The following is a 14,316-nucleotide window of genomic DNA, read 5'->3' on the forward strand; positions in this document are numbered from 1 at the left end:
CATACTGGCTGCTGCATTGTTGTCAGAGAAGCCAGCACTTCAACATGTTTCCTTAATGTCTCATCAGACAGTAAGCTCACTTTATCATTTCACTCTCTACACATCTCACTGATTGGATGTTTAACAAATAGCAGAAGGTATAGTAATGGATTTTCTGCGTACTATTTAATCAATATTGAATCATACTGTTACACAATTTCAGGTATATAAGATTTGCATGTTTTTGGATGACTTTTTTCTCTAATTTCTCGTCTATCTTGAATAATAATCCCGATTTAAAAACATAAATAGTATACCATGCTGCTTTTTGGTATCCTTGACTCTTAATGGGATCATAATTTACTAAATGAACGTCACGCTGGGTCTGAAGAAGACTTGAAACTCGAGCTTGAGACTATAAAGTCACTGAAAAAATGTTTACTGAGGGAATAAATCCAGTGAGAAGCAGGATGGTTTCATCATAAAAGTCTCTTTCTTCCACTCCTGTTTTGTCCCCTGCTGGACATGAGAAGGACTGCATGTTTAAGACACTTTTTACAGTGTACATCCTCTCACAGCTGGGTCCCCTGTGAACACACACACACACCTTCACACAGCGTTTCCATCAGACCTTTATTACTTGCAGATACAAAAACAACAACTAAAAGGTAAATCGATGTATCGGGCCTCCTACTGAGGCGCCGTCTCAACAGTGCATGGTCTCCTGCTCCTCTCTACTCGTCAGAAATGAGGCCTAACGCAGCTAACCGACACTAAAGGCCACCTACTGTAGAAAGAACAAAGGCAACGTAAGGCAACAAAGAGCTAGCAATAAGAAGCTGTGGATCGAGCACAGGTGGACAATGTTACACAGTAACTATCCTAAATCAATCACTTCCAGGCTTCAGTCATCAACACTGTCCTAATGGTCGTTTTCACTCCTCTGTACGCTGGATTCTGGAGAAACTTTGGCTTCAAAACATCCACATGTGAGTCAATCAGAAGTTAATAGTCAGTGTGCAATTGGCTGCCAATTAATACACAAACTAATGAGTGTTTACAATCTGTCAAACCAGGAAAAGTCTGTTTGTTTCCGGCTGAAGTTGAATAAAAACACAATGAAATGTTCCCTCCTTCAGTTTTAAGTTACGGCGGACGACAAGGGCGAACCCGCTGCAACGGCCCAGAGGATTTCCATCAGGAGAAAGCGATGCATCGTCAGCAAATGTGCCGCAAAAGCAAGCACTGCAGATTAGAAAGCCACAGAAACATGCTGCACATCCAGTCAATGCATACAAAGTGCTCCAGGCCTGTAGGGGGCGCTTTAATGGACACAATAGGAGATTTGCGTTGCCAGGAGGACTCGACGTTTGGGGACTATAAGTCAGACTGAAGACGGGGAATGCAGCAGTGCCGTCGTTTTTCCTCAACCCTTCCACCAGAGTCCTGATTAACCCTCAGTTAACTTTGTCGTTGGGTTAAAGAGACAACACCAACACTCGCCGATCCTCAAGAGTTCTCTAAGCAGAGTAGAACTGAAAATACCACCGTCTGCCTGGCTCACTGAGCTGAACAGCAGCTACACCCTGCAGCGCCCCCTACAGGCCAGAAGCACTTTGACTGTCATGATCGGATGTGCAGGATTTTTCTGTTACTTTTGTTTGTGTTTTTGACTTTGTGTCGTTTAAGCAGGTTTGATTTTAAAGCCTTTGCTTTGACTTCATGCAGCATGTTTCCCTCCTATTTGTTTATTTGTTATAAAATTGCTTCGTCCTGCAGTTGCATCCCGTTTGCTCCTGATGAAAACATTTTGAGTTGCTGATGCAGCGTGTTTTTCTTTGCCGTCATCAAACCTGATATGTGAAGAGTGCAACTGAAAAATATTGCTGAAACTGCGAGACTGAACTGATGAAAACACGGCTAAAAGAGTTTGACGAATGAAAGCGAGATGTTCACAGTATGAGTCTCCTCCTCCTCCTCCTCCTCCTCCTCGGTGTCTACAGAGACTTGCGTTGCCTCTTCATGAAGGACATGGAGTAATCTCCGCTCGGCGTGCTCTTCTGTCTCTTCATCTGGACCTGCGACTGCGCCGTGAGCTGCAGCTTGATGGCGCTGGAGTTCACCTTGGCGGCACACAGCAGCTCCTTCATCCCCTTCATCTTCTCGCTCTGGAACACCACCACGGGCCCGGCCGGGGAGGAGGTAGGTGAGGGGGGCGCCTCCTGCTGATGCTGGGAGGAGGGAGAGGAGTCCGGGCTTGGGGATTTGGGTTTTCCTTCAGTGTCGCCTCCACGCGGGCCCTGAGAGGAGCGGCGACGGCCCCCTCCCTCTCCCACCTTCTTGGGCTGAGCTGCTGCTGGAGGAGGCTGGGACGAGGGGGAGGTGGGAGGAGCAGAAGAATGAGGAGAACTCTGCTCCTCCAGCTTGGACTCCCTCCTCGGGGGTCGTCTGCGACCTTCTCGGGGGTCATCACTGGACTGGTCATCTTCGTCCTGAGACTCGAGCTCTTTGGTGATGATGGACACCTTTTGACGCACCTGAGGATCACAACACACACACACACAGCTTTTAGCTTCAAAGGGTTAACACACACACTCTCTCTCTCTCTCTCTCTCTCTCTCTCTCTCTCTCTCTCTCTCTCTCTCTCTCTCTCTCTCTCTCTCTCTCTCTCTCTCTCTCTCTCTCTCTCTCTCTCTCTCTCTCTCTCTCTAAAGGTCTATTCCTGGTGCCTCACCTGAGCATCAAAGCGGCTCAGGGACTGGACCAGGTAGGTGGCCCAGCCCACATGAAGGACAGGCGTGGGGCTTCCCTCCTCCCACTTACAGATGCCGTCATAGAAACGCAGCAGGTGAGCGAAACAGTCAGAGTCCTGCAGAGCGGAGAAAGCGGCCGCCTGCTTCGGCTCCTGACAGACAGAAGAGAGGGAGTTACTAACATGCTAAATGCATCTTAATATTTTAAGATTAAGATTGTTGGGGGTACCCCTCTTAATCCCCTCATTTTTCTTCTGGTGTAAATACACACAGAATCAATGTTACGAGATTTGTCAGACTGTATCTGGAGTCTGAGCGTTAAGTTGGACAACAATCGTGTTTAGTCTCAGTCACAGCCTGAAGAATCATCATCGTGTTCATTTTAGGTTTTTTGGGGGATTTTTACGTCTTTATTGTAGACAGGAGAGAGAGAGAGAGAGTGAGAGAGAGAGATAGAGAGAGTGACAGTGGGGGATGACATGCTGGAAAGGAACCACAGGCCGGATTCAAACCCAGGCCGCCCGCTTGGAGGACTAAAGCCTCCGTACATAGGTGTGCACACTAACCACTACTCCAACGGCGCACCAAGATTTGATCTTAGACTAGATTTAAAAACAGTCTGACGCGCTCTCACATCTGAAGGCGTTTTAGTCTGCAGCTTCACTATTTAAAAAATCATGACTGCAGCGCTGCGATTAAAGGAGGAGGATTATCAATGATTCTATCAGGGGTCTTGTTTTTTCTCTAAGATGCATTAAACATAAACCAGACATGTCTGAGGTTTCTTCTTCTTGGAACGGGAAGGGACAGAGGTTAAGCCCCCAAATTCTAATCAGTCCATCCTTGAATCCACGAGGGCATTTCGGCGAAAAAAATGTAAAGATAGGACCTTCAGCTCCTGAAATATCACGTGTACTCGAGCGGGACGGACGAGTGTTCACAGAAATCATCTGCTTTGTATGTCACTGACCACTGGATGTAAGAGGAACACAGGCGTGATCAAAGCACTCATCGCTGGAGTCGTCTTTGACCAATAATAAAATGGATCTGGAGGTGGTTCGGTAAACAGACTGCAGCACGTCTCCTGCTGGGATTACTCACCTTGTCGGCTACCTCCCCCCCCTCTCCTCCCTCCCCCGAACTCTCCGCAGCAGCAGCCGTCTCCTTCAGCAGGTTGGGGATCACATCGTTCGCGATGTCAAAGAACTCCTTGTAGATCTCCTCGTCCTCACGGAAATAATTATAGCTGCAAGAGGAGGTGAGAGGAGAAGAGAAGAGATTTTTAATAAAAAGGGACGGAATGAAACCTGTAGGACGAGATTTTCAACGCCATATTTGTCTTTGATGTTTAAAAAAAAAAAAAATACATGATTTATAAGGTTCAGGTTTCATTTTGATTTGGTGACATTTAACATGATTATCATCCGAAACAGAAGTGAACAAGTGAACTCTGCTGCATGATTTACAAACAGTCTGTTGTGAACACACACGCGCAAACACGCACACACACACACATTCCTGTCGGAGAAGAACAATGCAGCAGCAGGAAGAGGAAGCTGATGGATGGCGAGGAATGCGAGCTGTGGAGGGTCACTGATGATATTTTTAGCTGCCGGAGGAGAGAGAGCGAGGATGCAGAGCTCCACACTTCCTGATTCAAACACCACACCCTCCAAACTAACTGGGACCAGTGGTGGAGGTTTACTGGTGAACCATCTCAACCTCATCACCGCCTCATCACCTTTAGATCGATCTTTTTGAATAATGGACGAGCTAATTCTAACATTTAGTCTACCTCAAATTATTTCTCAATCTGCCACAGCACCAGTTCAGGATTGATAGTCGTGCATTTGCTGCCATCTTGTGTTCATCTGGTGGTATTACACCTGAGGCAGCCGTTAGAAAACATGTGACACAATGATTCGAATTGCAGAACAGAGGCATCTCCTTCCGTCAGTTTGGTTAATTACTTTAAACAGAAATGTTGTTCTATGATAATTCCACTTTAAGACGAGGGTCTGTTCTACACAGTCAGCTTTAGGACCAAATCTAAAACCAGTTCTTTGTGTTTGGACCAACAAAGAACCGGCTCTCGGATACAAAAAAAAAAAAAAAAAAAAAAAAAGATTCCAGAGACGCGCCAACTACAAGAAGGAACCGCTGACATCCGGGGCAGGGGGCGGGCTTATTCACGCTAAAACCTTTGAAAATGATCTTTAATGGACATCAAGGCTGAGCAGCCGAGGTCACAGGAGGAGACGAGCTTCACAGTCCAAATCAATCCTCACATGCAGGACCGATTCCTTGTGTACGCCATTGCCCCTTAAAACAATACCACAGGATTTGAACATGTCACTTTTACCATCTAAAGTCCGCTTTAAATTCATTAAGTCTCACAGTCGACATGTTCATATCTTTGTTGGATTAATGTCACCTTGAAATTTAAAATTCAAAATGTTTCCTTGCATCATCTTCTTCTTCTTCTTCCCTAACTTCAGCCTGCAACAGATACTCATAACATTTATAGCCGTGTGTCAGAGAGGTGTGTGAACTCACTCCTGCATGACCTGAGCAGCCTTGGCCCAGGCCCTCAGAGCGTCCCTGACGTTCCTGTGTCTGTAGTGGAAACCTGCGAGGTACATGTAGGGGTAGATGTGCTCGTTGTTGTAGTGCCTCTGAGCAGAGGTCACGGCCTGAGAGAGAAACACGGGAAATAAGGAGAATAAAAAACCTGATCCGGATGTGATCTTCACTTCCTTACAGTCTTATGACAGTCTGTGAGTCTGACCTGGAGGTGGATTTTCAGCGGGTTCTCCTTTCCTGGGATTGGCTCCTGATCTTCAAGGTCGGCCAGAGTGCCCATCGCCATGGGATACCTGCAACATGGGACAGGAGGAGCGGGTTGAATTTTAAGAACGCCTTCATAGAGTTAAAGTGGTGTCGCAGTGAGCTGTATAAAAACTTCTTCTGAGACTAGTAATTCAAAACAAACAATCTCTCACCTGTCCAGGTTTCCTCGGTCGTACAGCAGCCAGAGAAGTTTCTGTAAATCAGGGAGGAAAGGAGAACAAAGAAATGATCGGGAAGAGATTCAGATGATTCAGAGAAATCTTTATCAGGTCTGACATATCCCACATAAGGCCCTGAGGCCACCAAGTGTTTTTTTCCTGGAAAGAAAAGCGCTGGCTGTGTTTGCATGAAGTGTTTGTGCGCTGTCAATTAATGCACAGCACTTCCGTCCTGTCTTTATGACAACAGCCTGTTGACAACAGCCGCTGTCCACATTCCATAGGCAGCAGAAATATGGGGAATATACTACATTTGGAAAAGAGCGCCAGTGACGTCAACAGCGACTTTCTGAAAAGATGAAAGATTTTCACCTCGAAGCGCTTGTACAAAAAAGTAGCTGGGCGCCTTGCTTTTTCTCTAGGCAGCCGCTTTTGCTTCTTCAAACACTCTCTACTCATTGAAAACTATTTTAAAAAGGTTGGTAAATGTTTCTTTTTTTTTTTCCAAGATTTTTTTTCTGGCCTTTTCGCCTTTAGAGAGGACAGCCTCTGTACATGTGACGCGCGACATAACCGCTAGCCTAGTATCCTGCGCCCTGAGTGCAGAGTTTTAAAGGGGACATATTATGAAGAATCTACTTGTGCAGTGTTTTTGAACATATATTTTGGTAACCTGAGTGTCTACTGACCCACAAAATGTGAAATAAACACATCCAGTCCTTTGTTTGTGGTCTGCATAAGTCTTACAACACAGAGAAAAATGCTCCGTTTCTAATGATCTCTCCTTGTGATGTCACAGTTGGATTCTGGTAAAAACAATACCCTCCCCTCCCCTGGTATCTCCACCCATGGACTCCACCCCCAGACTAGAGCAAAACTTTAGTGCAGGTCAGCCATTTTTATTCTTGCTAGTGAAGGAGTGATGTCTACCGGGAAAACTCAGGGGGGGTCATTGTATTTAAAGAGACACACACACCAAAACGGAGCGTTCTGAGAGAGCTGGTTTATACAGGCTCACAAACTTCCTCTGGTGCTTGATTCATGTTATAGTTTGACCAAAGCACAGCACAGATGTTTCATTTCAGGGGTATATGTTCTCTTTAATGTTAACATTTTCCAAGAGGGCTTTACTCTGCTCTTTTTCCACTCCAGCAGTTCGAAAATAACACGTCTGCTGGATAATTAAAGACCTTTTTCTGCTTTCAGAACATCGGGAGGCAGAGAGTACCAAACAGGAAGTCCTGAGTATGTCAGTTAAAGTTTGTTAGATCTAGGCCATCTGACGCTCTGACATGTAGGTCACCTCTTCCTGTAACATCAACCATGAAAGTGAAACCTGTGTGGTTCTTGCAAAGACTCATGTCTCACTCACCTGCTGCAGCTGCAGGAGCTCAGAGCTGTCAGTGTGCAGGTCCAGAGACGGGTTGATGGCACACACCATGAACGCCACCTCCATGTTCCTGTCGCACTTCATGTAGGAGCCCTTCAGGTAGAGCCAGCTCTGAGGGACACACAAACACACAACATGTGAATGCAACAGATACAAGATAACGGTGGCGCCTGTCTGCATCACCAGGTTCCATCAGGGGAGACTCCTGTGTGTGACTCATAACTAAATCTCTCGGGTTTATGATCTGTTTTAAGTCACAACGAGATTCTCATCAGATTACGGATACACTCACTCATCTTCAGTTGAATAAGAGTACATTTTGTGTTCTGAATTTGATATAGGACTTTATTTAAGTATGTTAAAGAGAACTCCATAAAGGCTGAGAAATAAAAAGACCTCATTGTCAATGTGAAGACAGTCAGCCCGCTCACCTTCTCACTGACTCCTGTTGCCACCGTTTGTCCTCGTCTGTCCTCGTTCCCCTTCCCATGCCAGGTGACTTCGGCTGTCTCTTCACCATTTTTACCAAAGATCACCCAGGCATGATCCTCAGAGAGCGCTAGATGGACGTCTTTAAGACCAAGAACCTGACAGGCCGCCACCACAGCAAACGCCACACCTGAGCTGTCCAGTTTGGTACCTGAAATTAAAGGTTGTTTAACTCTCCGGGACAAACATCTTTACAAAGACTCAATTTAACGATTTCCTTTAGTGTCGTACCAGTGATGAGACTGAACAGGGACTGGATGTGGGCTCGGTCTTTGAAGTACGAGCGGCTCAGACTGTTCCAGATCACGTCAGAGACTTTCTTCACCAGCTCCCTGCTGGACCCGGCAGCAGTCCGGCGGTACTGAGACAGGTCCACGGCGCCGCGGATCTGTGCCGTGAAGCGCTCGTACAGTGCAGAGATCATCCCCAGCTCCACGGTCGGGAAACACGAGCTGGGACAGTCCGGCTCCAGTGGCTCAAACCGCACCCCCGGGACATTTATGGGGACGACCCGGTTCACAGCCAGGAAGTGCTCAACAAAACCAAGGACCAGTGAGAGGAGGGCCAGGTCTGGCTCAGATTTACGGAGCTCAGCGTCAAACAGCTGAACAACGCCGTCGATCCCCCGCAGAGGGAAGTGCTTCTTCTGGGACGAGTGCAGACCCATGGTGGCTCAGACGATCTCCTCACCTGAAGGACTGAGCGTTACAGAACTCTACATCAATATCAGCACCAAGTGTAAAAAGAAGACTCAGTCTGAAATATTCATTGTGGTGCATAGGGCTGTCATTATACTGTGCCGTTACAAGCCACAGATTTTTACGCCCCTGTGACGTTTCGCCTTAAATCTCAACGTTGCGGCAGCTTAATGGAGGGACGGAGTGATCCCCCCTCTGTAGCGTCTTCAGAGGCGATACAGAGGAGAGAAGGGATCAGCTGAGATAAAACACCATGAACAAAGATCAAATGCATTAGAAAAGGATACATACAAGTATTTCTCTGGTTTATGTTTTGTTTAATAATTTGATATGATTGGCATAAAAAGGTGTTAAAAGATAAAAATCAGACATTTTTTTTAACTCCATCGATCCACTCAACTAGTTCCGCAATTTAACTGAAACTAGGCTGTTGCTAAGCAACCCAAACATTCTATTCTGCTGTTTGTGTCCATGGTAACCGCAGAGCAGCAACTCTGTCAGCATAAACCTTTACTTGTATGTCAAAAGAAATGAGTGGTAACCACAGACTGTAAATATTAACGCGCTAACATAAAGTCTGTTGTGAGATTATAAGGTTTGAGATGATGTATAAAGGACATTTCTGTCCGCTGTAAATGTTCATTAAAAGTGTTCCGACCTCCAGGATGAAGAGGAGGGATACATAATGTGAAAATACCCAGTGATGTTGTTGTTCTCCTGTAAAGTCGCTCAGGGAATGACTCGTTTAATCAGACTCGCATTGGTCCGAATTAACTGTTGAATATTAAATCCTAAGCCTCTTTTAAGTATCTAATAAATAAAACATTTGATCACGATATAAACAAATAAAAGAAGAACCAGCAGGACACTGACCATCAGCAGCTTGTGTGGTTGCATAATGTTGTTACATCAAGCTGCTGTCTGTAGCTCTTTGGTGGGCGGGGCACTCCCGCTGCTACACACTCACATTCAATGAAAAGCTGCAAACAGATCCTCTATGAACACTTTACTGGTACAAATGTCTCCACAATATCACAAAAACTTAAAATATCCCATTACAGACAGAATACTACGTTAGGATGATTAATTAGCTAGCCTGCGTGGTTGGTTTATGAAGGCTAACTAGCTCTCTTTACTAAGTTAAGTTAATATTAGCTACCGATTTAAGCTCGCTGGTTGAGCTAGTTTTCTGAATGAACTCAACGTTATTAAGCGGTATAGAGCACAATAAAAGCCTAGACAATGAAGCGACCCCCGGCTCGGGAGAGCAGGTGGCTGAGTGATGAGAGGAGCAGCTAACAAGCTAACGAGCTGCTAGTTAGCTAAACTCACCACTTTAAGATAACTCTTCTCGCCCGAGCACTCTCGCGGGATATACCTCCACATTACAACTCAACGCCGAGTCGTTCTACGTTACTATTAACGTACAATACGACAGACTTTTTGGGAGATTACCTACCTGTTTTCTCACAGGCTCAGCCACATGTTTTTGTTTGTGTACCCCTCTTTTGCCGCGCACTTCAGTATGCCAGAAAATCAATTGCAGTGCGTCAACGGCCACGACGTTTGCGCGCGAGAGCAGATCTCATAACAGTATACCAGGAGCTGACATGCGCAGAGGAACGCTGTTAGCCCCATCCATGTAGTTATAGATCTCCTAGTCTTCGCGCACGGTTTGTTCTCCTGTACGATGGGAAATGTAGTTTATTGTAACGTATTCATTAGCATGCCCAGTAGAGGGCAGCATGTTGTCATGTTGTGACAAATTACCTCCAAATGGAACAAAGGTAACCATTACATAATGGAAAAACAGGCTATACACTGTGTACAATCGTTTAAAATTGCATTATAGCCGTAAAGTTACGCTATCTGGATTATTATTTAACTATTTTATCAAATATTTAGCCGTGACTAGCTTTATTTACCTACATAAAGCTTCAACGCAGATCAGTTCATGCGTGTAACTACGGTAACAATGCTCACCATGTATAATAAATGAACAGAGTGAAATACAGCCTGCCAATGATATAGCAGCAAATGTCCCACCGTGCTATATTGACTCTAGATCATCACTCCTTATTATATAATCACTGTACTACCTCATCATTTGTCGTTACTTTTTTGCCTCTTTTTATGAAAAGAGACCAATACTACCGTATATATGGGGATAACCATTAGAAAAATATACTATAAAGTATGAGTATTTATTTTATGCTGGTAAAGATGTGTTAATACTATAATATAAAAAGATGTGTGTGTATGTGTGAGTGTGATTGGATCTGTAGCTGTAGGCAGACTAATTATTTTGTATCATTGATGGTACCATTATTGTTACTATCATTCTTACTTAATTTGTATTTATACTATTTGTTATGCTTGCTCTCATAATTTTCTTTCACCAAACTGACCACGTGAGAACATAAACTCTCCCTCCAACACATCGATACTATTATGTATTCCTCGCTCTCGCATTTTTTGATAATCTATTTTTTCTTCCATCCACCCAAATCACATCTCTGCTCCTAGACCAGTCCTTCATCATCCAGTAATCATCGTGTCATTGTAACCTTTATTGATTATTTGTCTGTACTTTTAATGTCTCATTATCGTTGTCTTTAATGATAGACCATCACCATCACCATCACCAACACACACACACACACACACACACACACACACACACACACACACATAAGTAATAATAATAATAATAATAATAGTAGTAGTAGTAGTAATAATAATAATATTAATAACAATTAAGAGACACTACGGAGCCACTGAAGTCCCAAAAAGTAAAAACAAATATAATTAAATTTTGCCCAAGATATCATGTAACTAGTGCCCACAAGTTATTATCTTGAGCACACAATATAATTATCTCAATTACAGAGCCCCTTAAGTCCCCAAAAAATAAATAAATAAAAGATGCTCTTGTCCACACAGGATAATTATATATCAGCAAATGGCACAAAAATCTCACTTTTATATGGAGCAGGCTGTAACATGGTGTCTTGCCTGCGTTCAGGAATATTCTTTTTGCTGCCTTCACATGCAGTGGAATATTTCGACATCGCTGATAAACTTGACGACACCATTACACATGTGGGCTTGTACAGTTTGATATTAATACAGCAGAAGTATCTGAAATTGTATATTTTCTCTAAAGGGAGGTCAACTTTTGATGGTTATAAAATAATTCTTTTTTTTTTTATGTTGTCGCACTTGACTGAAGGTAGTAATGGAGATTTATGAGCTTTTGCGGAGACCTTGAACGTGTCACAGCCCGACATGTTTTTCCCCTCCTCCATTATTCCGCCTTGTTTCCCTCCATCATCTCTGCTGAGCTCTCAGTGCTGCTCGGACGTCGCTTGAAGGTGCAGACCCGCCGAGTCCCGCTCTTTGGGGTTACATAGAGGAAAGTCAGACGACATTACGCCTTCAAAAGCCCAGTGTTAGACTATTTAAGTGTAGACGACGGTCATTTCACCGCCTTTGAGCAGTTGATTTACAGTAAAAAATGGATCCAATGACTCAGTCCGCCCAGATATCATCGTCGCAAGGGCTTGCCGATGGACAGAATTCAGCTGCAAAAGAATCAAAGATGTCCGGTAAGAAACACACTCATGTCAACGTAATTAGCCTATGATAAATTTAAGATTAAATCGACGTTAAGCCATTTAAATGTTCTTCTTATGGACATCCTCATTAATGATTTCATTGATTTACGTCAAGCGCAATAACGCAATAATTTTAGTTGGCTGTGTAGAAACATTTATCGTATATTGTCTATTGTTAGTCAATGTGTAATTATTTAAGCTTGTATTAGCTTTAATGCGAAACACCTGTGGTGTCTAATGAACGTATCCGGACGCACTGCTGCCAATCATCGCCTGTGCAACGTTAGCCTTAGCCTCCTGTCATGTATGATGACTTAATGCAAAACGTACATTTAAGAATCAGTGATTTTAAGTCGCTTTACTAATAAGCGTGAGCTTCTTGTTGTAGAGCATGAGATAAGACATTTAACCAAACAGTACAGACATACAAAGAAAGTCGATATGTAAAATAAAACACCGCTTCACTCTGCGCAGAAGCGCTATTTTATCACATGGAGCCTGCCTGTTTTGCGAGTCTATCTCGGAATAAAAGTGAAATTAAATATAGAAACGCAAAATGTAGTGGATTTTACTGTAAGCCGAATTGAAGCCTGAATCCTAGCGACTGTTAATGTAGTCTTACGTCATGCTCTACACCGCGGGTTTGCTTGTTAATATTTAGAGAAATATAACTTGACAGTTTTCATTACGGCATTCGGTGAGCAGAAGCTTGACGAAATGTTGCGATACTCTGCACTGCAGAGGCATTGTTACTGGGCGAGTGCCAGTGAAGGGAGGACCTCTTAAAGGCGCATTGCTCTTTTTGTGTCGGTGTCTTAATAATGGCAACATCCCAAGAACAAAAAAAAAAAATCAAACCCAAAAAGCTTAAGCGTCATCGTTTCTTTATGTCTAATACCAATCCCCTCCTGGTTTTGTTGTTTTTAGATTTCACAGTCTAGACAGGCCTAATTTATTCAAAGGAGCAGTGTTGTCCCCCACCCAGCTGGGCCTTTTTGACAGGGGGATTGTGTACCGTAAGGAGGGAGTGGCAGCTCCTGCATCAGTGTGTGTGCTTGTATGTTTGTATGTGTGCGCTAAGCTGTCTGATTTGATCTACACCAGCCACTACATGTGAGATACTCGCCTTCAAAGCCATCTTCTCTTAATCAGACGGATTGTGGGGTTTAAAGAATTACAGCTTATGTGGTCATGGGCGTGAGCCGGACGAGGCAGGGCGTGGCGTGGCATCTGATGCCTCCCTGAAAGTTGTTATCGCAGAGAAAAGGAAATAAAAAATTCACTAAATTAAAGATCCATGGAAATAAAAAAAAACAGTAAGCTAAAAATAGACCATGAGCGCCATTCTCTCCATGTTTACAATCATGTGGTGATTAAAAATGATGATTTATTTAATTGTGCTTTTTGTCGTTTAGTCAAATATTATAGTTTTCAGAATTTTCGTCTCCAGCTTTCTGCAAAAATGAGTTTGGTGCTTGATTATATTAGGAGCAGCATGTTTTGGATTGCTTGCCGTTTATTTACAAGGTTTAAGGAAGTGTAAATACATTCGGAGTATTTAAATATTGCAATAAAGGAATATTTTTGTAGTTTTTTTTATCCTATGCTAGTTGAATAAAATGCGTTTCTGTATCCCAGTTTGCTTTTGGAATTGAAATGTATCATAATATGCTGAACTGTAACACATTTCATCTCTCCAGATTCTCACTAATACGCAGAATATTCTTAACTCAACATGCGGCAGAGCTGTTTGAGAGCATCTCTACGGGGTGTTTTCTGTTTTCCAACCCACAACTGTAATTTAGAGGGAGACTCAGAAACATAGCTGTGCACATAAATAGTTATCCAGCAGTCCTGAACATAAAGAATGTGGTTGTTTTATCCCTGACAGATGACACAAACCTTAGTCATTCCTGCATGCTGAGTCACCTTAAAGTGTGGGCTGTAGGCCATAAACTCTGAATCCACGTCATATGGAAAGACCGGTTTGTTGGTGTAAGTCTCTCTTGTTCAGAAATGCTAAATAAATATATTTATTTTAGGTTTTGCTGTCATAAACTAACAATATCAGGAATTGTATTTATATTTATAATCTAAAGCTTTTCATTTATTTTCTTAAAGGTCCAATCAGTGAGATGTGTAGAGAGTGAAATGATACGACTGCTCTGATCTACAAACGTCCTTAGTGATGCTACTTATTTTTCTAGAGCCGTGTCTGTTTTTAATAGCATTCTTCTAATATTGTCCTAAAGGTCCAATCAGTGAGATGTGTAGTGAGTGAAATGATAAAGTGATCTTACTATATGATCAGACATTAAGGAAACATGTTGAAGTGCTGTCTTCTCTGACAACAACACAGCAGCCAGTATGTCCTCCTTCTAA

The 14,316-nt window shown here is 43.3% G+C and overlaps 2 protein-coding genes across 4 annotated transcripts in view; one reads left to right on the forward strand and one right to left on the reverse strand.

Annotated features, from left to right (window-relative positions):
• Positions 1-598: 598 nt before the first annotated feature.
• men1 (multiple endocrine neoplasia I) lies at positions 599-9,895 on the reverse strand. Of its 2 annotated transcripts, none has more exons than XM_061031045.1 (10): positions 9,777-9,895; positions 7,851-8,317; positions 7,562-7,770; positions 7,113-7,241; positions 5,735-5,775; positions 5,521-5,608; positions 5,289-5,425; positions 3,834-3,978; positions 2,714-2,884; positions 599-2,516 (listed from the first exon to the last, which is right to left on the reverse strand). In XM_061031045.1, exons 2-10 carry the CDS (start codon positions 8,284-8,286, stop codon positions 1,977-1,979), a joined length of 1,896 nt encoding a protein of 631 aa, XP_060887028.1. In that variant the 5' UTR covers positions 8,287-8,317; positions 9,777-9,895; the 3' UTR covers positions 599-1,976. The 2 variants fall into 2 exon arrangements, with proteins under 2 accessions (XP_060887028.1, XP_060887030.1); XM_061031047.1 differs by having other exon boundaries at positions 9,650-9,780.
• Positions 9,896-11,616: 1,721 nt separating this feature from the next.
• Positions 11,617-14,316, forward strand: part of rtn3 (reticulon 3) — a 29,742-nt gene continuing 27,042 nt past the window's right edge. Inside the window, exon 1 of one of the 2 annotated variants that reach the window (XM_061031964.1) lies at positions 11,617-11,925. In XM_061031964.1, coding sequence (XP_060887947.1) covers positions 11,835-11,925 — 91 coding nt within the window. In that variant the 5' untranslated portion in view covers positions 11,617-11,834. The remainder of the gene's footprint in view (positions 11,926-14,316) is intronic. The other variant, XM_061031963.1, reaches the window with a different exon arrangement.

The sequence above is a fragment of the Labrus mixtus genome, chromosome 23 (assembly GCF_963584025.1).
Source record: "Labrus mixtus chromosome 23, fLabMix1.1, whole genome shotgun sequence".
NCBI classification, from domain to species: domain Eukaryota; kingdom Metazoa; phylum Chordata; class Actinopteri; order Labriformes; family Labridae; genus Labrus; species Labrus mixtus.